The sequence below is a fragment of the Mustela lutreola genome, chromosome 2, assembly GCF_030435805.1.
Source record: "Mustela lutreola isolate mMusLut2 chromosome 2, mMusLut2.pri, whole genome shotgun sequence".
NCBI lineage: Eukaryota > Metazoa > Chordata > Mammalia > Carnivora > Mustelidae > Mustela > Mustela lutreola.
Genome location: NC_081291.1, coordinates 2050488 through 2060254, shown reverse-complemented (window position 1 = coordinate 2060254; position 9767 = coordinate 2050488). Strand labels below are relative to the sequence as shown.

The window sequence follows — 9767 nt, the reverse complement described above, 5'->3', positions numbered from 1 at the left end:
TGACACTTGAACATCTTTGATTTGCTCCATATCTGACACACTTTAACAGTATGGGGACACTGATCATTTGTTCTTTTTTTTTTTTTTAATTGGATTTATTTATTTGAGAGAGATCGTAAGTAGGCAGAGGCAGGCAGAGAGAGAGGGGAGGCAGGCTCCCCGCTGAGCAGAGAGCCTGACTCGGGGTCCCATCCCAGGACCCTGAGATCATGACCTGAGCTGAAGGCAGAGGCTTTAAGCCTCTGAGCCACCCAGGTTCCTGTGATCATTTGTTCTTATGAGATAGATCCCCTACCATCCTTTCTGAGCAAAATTTTCAACTGATACTGATAGAATCCACAGTGTGCCTCCCATCAAGATTCAAATAGATCCCTCAAAAGTTCTCCCAAGAAGGGGCACTTAGGTGGCACGATCAGTTTGGTGACGGACTTTTGGTTTTGGCTCAGGTCATGATCTCAGGGTTGTGAGATGGAGCCCCAGGTCAGGCTCTGCACTCAGCACAGTCTGCCTTAGAGTCTCTCTCCCTCTCCCTCTGCCCCTCCTGCTCCATACTCTCTCAAATAAATAAATCTTAAAAAAAAGTTCTTTCCAGAATTAATCAATACCCTGTAAATAAAGCAGCTCTTCAAGGCATCAAAGCATAATAGAAGATTCTAAGTCTCAGGGCCTCATTATCCCTTGCACTAGTTTCTGAGAAACTTATTTTACCTGTGACAAAACGCAGTGGTCAAGGATAGTTTGTCTAGGATCTCCGAGCAACAAATCACATCGTTACGAACCTCCATAGGCTGCAGGTACTCCGAGAAAGGACAAGGCCGTAAAACCTGAAGGTCCTGAAGAAGCCCGAGAGGTGAAACACAAGGAGAGCAGAGCTCAAAACCCAGAAGAAAACTTGCTGTCAGTCTCCAGGCTGGGAGAGAATGCAGTGAGCCTAGTAGGCTCTGTGAGTTCTGGTACCTCTTTGCTCACCAGGCTCGGAGTCTCTCGGGGTCTACTGGTCCCAATTCTGATCACCAAATAATGGAAACTTAAAATATAAAAGTGCTAGCTACTTGACCAGCAAGACAGTGGGTTTATTTGGAAATAGCACAGAACTGCAATTGGGGACAAGCACTGTAGACAAGTGCAGGAAATTTGGGGAGAGTGAAGGGAGTTCCACTGTAGTGGCTTTTCATTGGCTGAGCTGCGATGGCCTCCCATTGGCTGGGCTGTTGCTAGGGAGGAAGAAAACCCCCTCCCTCCAGCTGGGGGTAGAGTGTCTGCACTTAAGGTCCCTCTCCCCCAGTTTGGTCTAGCGTTGGGAAGTGATAGGGTGTGAGAGCCCCGCGGCTGGCTTCCTAACTATGCTAAAGGAGGTTTCCTTTTATTTTCACAAAGGTACACACCCGGGAGTGAAGTTTTGGGTTATATGGTAACCCTTGTGATGAACTCTGAGAAACCACTGTGCTTTCAACAGTGGCTGCACCGTTTACGTTCCCACCAGTGTGTGAGGGTTCCTGTCTCTCTGCATCTTTGCCAAAACCTATTTTTCATTTCTTACTAAACAGCCATCATGGTTGGTATGAAGCGATAGCTCATGGTTTTGATTTGCACTTCATAAAGGACCTACTGAATTGAACATTTTTTAACAGGGTTGGCTTGAATTGAAAGCTTTTTTATTCTGAATTCTAGACCCTTATCAGATAAAAGAACTACAGTAAATTGATAATGTACAGATCTTATATCCTTATGGAGATGATTAGTGAACTTCCTGGACACGTTTATTTGAACATATTAAGGGAAAACTGCTAATTTTTAGGTATGATAATGGCCTTTGGGTTATGCTGAAAAATTACATTCCAAAATATTCATGGATTAAATAGTATTATCAGTTTCTTCAAAATTATCTGGTGAAAAATGAGTGGGCTGGACATAAAACCTGGCAAATGAGATAAAAGCAGGTCATGGATTTATAGTTTTATTATGCCCTTCAGCTGACCTTCCCCCCTTTTATTGCAGTAAAATATACATAAAATGATATTTTAAAGTGTAAAGTTCAGAAGTATTAAATACATTCACACTGTTTTGCAACCGTCACTACCATCCTTCTCCCCAGAACTCTTCATAGGGTAACAGTGAAAGTGTCCCAACTAAACACTGACTCCCCACTCTCCTTCCCTCCCCTCCCCCAGACCCCAGCCTCCACCAATGTACTACATGTCTGTATGATTTTAACACTCTTAAACTTTTTTTAAAAAAGATTTTATTTATTCATTTGACAGAGAGAGATCACAAGTAGGCAGAGGCAGGCAGAGAAAGAGGGGGAAGCAGGGTCCCTGCTGAGCAGAGAGCCCAAAGTGGGACTTGATCCCAGGATCCTGGGATCATGACCTGAGCCAAAGGCAGAGGCTTTGGCCCACTGAGCCACCCAGGTTCCCGTGATTTTGACACCCTTAGTCATACATGTAGAATCATATGGTGTTTGTGTCTCATGGGTTTATTTCACTTAGGATAATGTCCTCAAGAGCCATCTGTCTCACTACACATTGCAATTTCCTTCCTTTTTAAGTTTGAAAAATAGCCCATTAAATGTATGGCCTCCATCTGGCTTATCTGTTCATCCATCAGTGGACATGTGAGTTGCTTGCACATTTTAGGTATTGTGGATAACGCTGATATGAACACGAGTGTACCAACATCTCTTCAAGATTCTGCTCTTAGTTCTGTTGGGTATATACCCAGAAGTGGAATTGCTGGATCAGACGGCAATTCTATTTTACATTTTTCAGCAACTACCATAGTATTTTGCACAGTGGCTTTTCCATTTTATCAACAGTGTACAACGGTTCGTTTCTCCACATCCTCAACATTTCTTTCTGGTTTGCTTTTATTTATTTATTTATTTATTTATTTAAAAAGATTTTATTTATTTATTTGACAGAGAGAGATCACAAGTAGGCAGAGAGGCAGGCAGAGAGAGAGGAGGAAGCAGGCTCCGTGCTGAGCAGAGAGCCCGATGCGGGACTCGATCCCAGGACCCTGAGATCATGACCTGAGCCGAAGGCAGCGGCTTAACCCACTGAGCCACCCAGGCGCCCAACAGCTAACTATATTTAGTCCACATGGAGGTCTTTGACACAGAAGCCACAGCAGTCCAACGCTGTCAGGTGCTACGTTATAATCAGATGCTCACGCACTTACACTACAATACAGTATATGAGAGTTAAACTCTGTGTCACATAAAAGCACACTTCACATTACTGTAGCACTACCAAGAAAGAAAATGGTATTAACTGAAAAATTGGGCAAAAAAACAGAACACTTTTCAAGCTTCCACACCCTCGCTGAAGGAGGACTTAGAGTTCTTACATGAGCACTTATTTGTGAAAGAACCAGAAATTCACTATTTAGGGGTCCAGTGTTAAATGAGGTAATGACAAACACAATATCATGTTTATAACTTCTGTATTTCCTTCCCAGAGTATAATACATGAATTAGTGCAAGATATTTCAACATTACTTACAATTACCGAATCTCTCTCTAGAAAGCCTGGCCTAACAAAGACTCTTCCAACATTACACGCATTTCTGGGGCTGCTACCCAGTGTGCATCCTCATGTGGTTTCGAAAGGATGAGGGCCACTTGAAGGCTTTCCCACATTGTTTACATTTATGGGGTTTCTCTCCAGTGTGCATCCTCACATGCTTTTGTAATGATGAGGACCAACTAAAGGCTTTCCCACATTGTGCACACTCATAAGGCTTCTCTCCAGTGTGAGTCCACACGTGGCCTTGGAAGGATCTGGAAGAAGTGAAGGCTCTCCCACAATTCTCACATTTATACAGTTTCTCCTCAGTGTGGCTTCTTAGATGTTCTCGAAAGGTTGAGGGCCAACTGAAAGCTTTTCCACACTGTTTACACTCGTAAGGTTTCTCCCCAGTGTGGGTTCTTGTGTGCCCCTGGAAGGACTTGGGGGAACTGAAAGCCTTCCCACAGAACTCACAGTTATACGGCTTCTCCCCAGCGTGAACCCTCAGATGGACTCGGAAGGTTTCAGGCCAACTGAAGACTTTCCCACATTCCTTACATTCATAGGGCTTCTCTCCAGTGTGTGTCTTTTCATGTCGTTGGAAAGACTGGGGATAACTGAAGGTTTTCCCACACTGTCTGCACTTATAGGGCTTCTCTCCAGTGTGTGTTATCATGTGTCTTCGAAAGGTAGAAAGATACATGAAGGCTTTCCCACATTCCTTACACTTATGTGGCTTCTCCCCAGTGTGGGTTCTCACGTGTCTAGTAAGACTGGCAAACCCGCGGAAGGCTGTGCCGCACTGCTTGCATTCATAAGTTTTCTCGGCTGTGTGACTCTTTTTATGTTGAGCAAGGGAGTACGGATGTCGAAAAGTTTTCCCACATAACTTACATTCATAGGGCTTCTCCCCAGTGTGTGTTATCATGTGCCTTTGAAAGACAGAGGGATAAATAAAGACTTTCCCACATTTCTTACACTTGTATGGCTTTTCTCCAGTGTGAGTTTGCACATGCCCAGTAAAACTGGAGAACTCATGGAAGGTTTTCTCACACGGCCTGCATTCATAGGTTTTCCCTGAAGTGTGAATCTTCATATGCTGAGTGAGAGAGTAAGAATGGTGGAAGGCTTTTCTGCATAACTTACACTCATACGGCCTCTCCTCTGTGTGTGTCACCACGTGTCTCTGAAAGATTGAGGGATACATGAAGGCTTTCCCACATTCCTTACACTTATATGGCTTTTCCCCAGTGTGTGTTTTCACGTGTCTAGTAAGACTGGAGAACTCTTGGAAGGTTTTCCCACACTGCTTGCATTCATAGTTTCTCTCCGGAGTGTGCATCTGGATATGCTGTGTGAGAGAGTAGAAATAAGGAAAGGTTTTCCCACATAATTTACATCCGTAGGGCTTCTTTCCAGTGTGAGTTCTCAGGCATGTGCCACAAATGCAAGCCTGCTGGTGTTCCTGACACAGGTGTGGTTTTTGTCCACAGTGAGATCTGACGTGCCTTTTAAGGGAAGAAAGATGCATGAAGCCTTTCCCACACTTGGTGCATTCATAGAGTTTTACTCCTGTGGAAATATTCTTGCAGAAATTAAAATGAGGAAGCTGGCTGCAAGTTCCTCTGTGCTGATTTCTTTCTTTACTTTCACAGAATCTGTCTGTTGCAGGATTTCTATTAGAAGTCAGAAACACTTTATCAATATTATGTTTATTAATGATTTGTTATTAGCAACTAGTAAGTATTAGAACCAGATGGCTAACTGCATTCTAGTATCCAGAAGTTTTTCCTCCCTCTGCGGATTGTCTTAAAGTTAACTAAATGCCCTAGAAGCGACCTCTATCATGTTCACTGTTCATACTGTTTATCATGTATGGGGTCTTCCTAAAAGAGTGTCTAACTGAGGGCCGCCTGGGTGGCTCAGTGGGTTAAGCCTCTGCCTTCAGCTCAGCTCATGATCCCAGGGCCCTGGGATCGAGCCCCACATTGGGCTCTCTGCTCCACAGGGAGCCTGCTTCCTCCTCTCGCTCTCCCTGTCTCTCTGCCTACTTGTGATCTCTGTTTGTCAAATAAATAAAATATTAAAAAAAAAAAAAAAAGAGTGTCTAACTGAGTTATGCTTCAAACACTCAATGTCTCTGTCAAGTTTTTAAAAACCTTCCTAGAATTTGAAATAGATTTGGGGGCACCTGGTTGGCTCAGTCAGTTAACTGTCTGCTGTCAGCTCAGGTCATGATCTCAGGGTCCTGGGATCAAGCCCTGTGTCATGCTTCATCCTCTCCCTCTGTCCCTCTCCCACCCCACTTGTCCTCTCTCTCTAAAATAGATTCAGAGTTTGGTTTTTAGTTTTTTTAATCTCATGACATACCAAAACTCTGTCCTAGGATGAATACTGTTTTACCTTATGAACACATCTCACCTCTGATGTCTTGCATGGTTTCCATGTTGATCTTTAGTGCTGTCATCTTCCCAATTTTTTTCTAAAACGTAGGCACAAGAATGATTTCTGGTGAATTTTGCCATTTTCTGTTCAATAGATTTTTTTTTTTCAAGCGTATCCTGTTGAGAAACCAACCCACTGGCTTTAAACAGTGTTTCATAATCTGAAACAAAAAGGTGAAAACATATTAAAGGAGGAAGGAACTTATGAGTAAAGAAAGACTGAGGACTTTAGTGCTTTCAGCACTTCACCAGTGGCAGGCAGGAGGGGCCAGAAGGGTAGGCAATTTACTAACTATCAAGTTTTCCAAGAAACATCTCTGTGAACCAAAACAACAGATGAAGCCAGGCCCCCACTACTAATAAGCCAAGGAAGCTTCAAGTCTGAACCAAGACAAAAATAAGTTTAATGCACACATTCCCACTGTCATGGAGACATTACTATATTGCAGGTCCGAGATGGCTGTGACCATGTCTGTTTTTACTTTCCAGTGCATTCCTTTTCCACATTTCAAATTGTGGGAAAGCACCGACAAGAGATACTTGTTTACTAAATGACAAAGTGAAGGCCTGCAGCCATTCTTACCCACTGAGACCAGATTCTGGAACGTTTCCAGCATCACATCTCTATAGAGGTTCCTCTGCATAGAATCCAGCAAGGCCCACTCCTCCAGGGTGAAGTCCACAGCCACATCCTCGAAGATCACCAAGTCCTGAAACATACAAATGTGTGCAGGAGGAAGGTGAGTCTGAAAGCACTGGGAAACTAAAATCAGTTCATAGGAAGTTGAAATCCAACCCTCTGGTCTCTCAATATGTGCTCATCAGACTCCAACAGGCTTACCTGCACCACTAAGGAGTCAACCGTAACACAACATTTATCATGACTGCTCTCATCTTACTCCTTTCTATCACCAGCGCCCAGGGAGATATGCCATGCACATTAAGTAAATACTTCTGTTGGAAAGTCTGCAGTAAAAGGGTAACAGAGCTCAGTTGTCCAAACCCTGAATATTCTTTAGGACTAGCCCCTGACCCGCTCCTGGGAGGAAATCTGCAAGCTCTCAGAACACATGCACTGACAAGTGTCTGTGTATATGGGTGGGGTCTTGAGCCATGAGACATACAGTATTAGACTTCCAGAGGAGCTGGATGCTGAGAAGCCAAAACCACTCACACAGGAGTGCCCATGACTAACCCTCAGTAAAACCCCAGAGTCTGAGGCCTGGGTGAGCTCCCCTAGCTAGAAATATTTTATAGAAGTTGTCACATTAAGCTCTGTCTGTATAACTGCATCAAGAGGAGATGACTTGGAGCTTGATCCTGGTTTTTCCTGGATTCTGCTTCATGTTCCTTTTCTATTCACTAATTTTAATACAGACCCTTTCCCCAAAGTAAACAGGGCACTGTGTGTGACAGTTTTTCTGAAATAAATCCGTCTGTGGAATAAACATTTCTGTGAGCCCTTGTAGTGAGTCCTCATATTTGAGGTTGGTCTTGGAGACCCCTTACACTAAGCACCACCAACTCCCTCAGATATAAAGTAATTCACTACAGGGGCTAGCAGCAGATTGAAACTGCCAAGATACAGAATTAGGGAATGTGAAGACAGGCTATGCAATCTGAAGAACAGAGAGAACAAAAATGAAAACAGAAGAAATGGAGGGTACTGTCTGGTGTGCCAACATACATGTGCTGGCAGCATGGGGTTGGGAGAGGAGGGAACACAACAAATACTCAAGAGATCATGACTGAAAACATCCTAAATTTAGTGAAAATCAGCTACACGTCCAGATGCTCAATGGACCTCAAAGAATAAAACCACAAAGAGGTCCAAGAACAATACATGGTAGTGAAAACTGTGGAAGCCAGAGATGAGAAATACTGAAAGCAGCAAGAGGAAAACCTGTCACCTAAAAGGGAACCCCAATAAGACAAGAGCTGATTCTAAGCAGAGACAGCAGAGGTCAGAGGTAATGGGGTAATGTACTCGGAATGCTGAGAGCATGTGCAACTGCCAATAAAGAATCTACATCCCCAAAGCTACTTTTGAAAGTGAAGGCAAAATGACACATTCCCAGGTAACAAAATCTGAGAATTTTTTTCTCCAGGAGAAGCACAATATAAGAAAATACTAAGAAAAATCTTGAAACTGATAGCAATTGAGGCAGAGAGCTTCGATGACAACTTAGTAGGAGGATTCCAGCCTGGCTCGTCCCTAGAATACCCAGGAAATCAATCTGCAGGCTGACAGAACCAGGTGCACAAGTACAAGGAGAAAAGAGGCCACACTGAGGAAGGTAGGACATGTGAAGCTCTAGTGTGGGGGAAAGAGATCGCAGGTGCTACAGAGGGAAGCGAGCCGTGCTTGCAGAGAAAGGTGAGACGGGAACACATGGGAATGCAAAAGGAGAACAACTTCCCCAAAGCCACTGGCTGGGAAAATGAGACAGGCTGATTTTCCTGAGTTTTTGCAACCAGCGCAGCTCAAATACTGGAGTTAAAGAAGTTGGCAGGCTTGGCTGGGATAGAGCCCTAAGAGCACTGCCCTACTCCCACAGTGAAGGCGTGCAAACATGGCAGGGTAGATAGTGTGATCTGAAGATCATCTAATGGGCACAGGGAGAGACTGTTCACTATTGTTTTTTTTTTTTTTTTAAGAATTTATTGACACAGAGAGATCACAAGTAGGCAGAGAGAGAGAGAGAGAGAGAGAGAGAGAAAAGGAAGCAGGCTCCCCAAGGTCCGATGTGGGACTTGATCCCAGGACCTTGAGATCATGATCTGAGCCAAAGGCAGAGGCATAACCCACTGAGTCACCCAGGTGCTCCTGTTCACTCTTCTTGAAGTGCTTCTGTGAGAGGTGATGTTCTCAGAGTTGCCTCTCAAGGGACAAAAGAGCCTGCAGGTGCAATTTCCCTCCCCTGTCCCTTAGGATGGAAGCAGAGACACCTGCTGAGAGCCCCTAAGCTGGAAACAGGTTTTTTAGCCTGTGATCTGGTAGGACTGCCCTTCTGGATCACACCAGCATCAATCCCAGCACAGTGAGGTTCTTTCCTAGAGGACCACCACAGATCCCCTCCACACCAGGTCCCTGAAGATTGGAGTTTTAAAAATCAGACAACTCAACTGTTGCAGAGCTCAAAATATGTTGCACTACTTCACGCAGACAATCAACATGGACACAGTTTGAAAAGAGCAATCTGGGGCACTTGGGTGGCTCAGTGGGTTAAAGCCTCTGCCTTCGGCTCAGGTCATGATCCCAGGGTCCTGGGATCGAGCCCTGGGTTGGGATCTCTGCTTGGAGGGGAGAATGCTTCCCTTCCTTTCTCTCTGCCTGCCTCTGCCTGCTTGTGATCTCTGTCAAATAAATGAATAAAATCTTAAACAAAACAAAACAAAAAAACCAAAAAACAGCAATCTGAAAAACACCTAGGATACATGAGGGGAATTTTTCACTCTTCTTTGAGGACTTCCTTAGAGCACAAGCATGGACGCTCCTCTTGGGACAAAGGAACTGCCTGGTGCCATTTTCCTACTCTGCCCCTAAGCATAGACCAACTTCAGTAAATAGCACAGCACCAACACTGATTTACTGCTTACACCAAGTCCTGCCTCCCTGTGCTCTGCAGGTACTGCTTTTCTGACAAGTACAGCTAAGGACAGCACAGCAGGCCCCTCTCCCCAAAGACCAGCATAAGGCCCCCACCCAATGTACACACTATGTCTACTGACAATAGTTCCTGCAAAGCTCCAGTTCTCATGGAAATAGCATCGGGTCTCATTTAACAAGCAGACCAGAGCACACCTAGTTGAA

At 44.3% G+C, this 9767-nt stretch overlaps 1 protein-coding gene across 1 annotated transcript in view; it reads right to left on the bottom strand.

Annotated features, from left to right (window-relative positions):
- Positions 1 to 2212: 2212 nt before the first annotated feature.
- Positions 2213 to 9767, bottom strand: part of LOC131823261 (zinc finger protein 555-like) — a 36918-nt gene continuing 29363 nt past the window's right edge. The window contains exons 2-4 of the mRNA XM_059159380.1: positions 6537 to 6663; positions 5931 to 6114; positions 2213 to 5185 (exon numbers count right to left, since the gene is read on the bottom strand). Of these exons, the coding sequence (XP_059015363.1) occupies positions 3577 to 5185; positions 5931 to 6114; positions 6537 to 6663 (1920 nt within the window). The 3' untranslated portion in view covers positions 2213 to 3576. The remainder of the gene's footprint in view (positions 5186 to 5930; positions 6115 to 6536; positions 6664 to 9767) is intronic.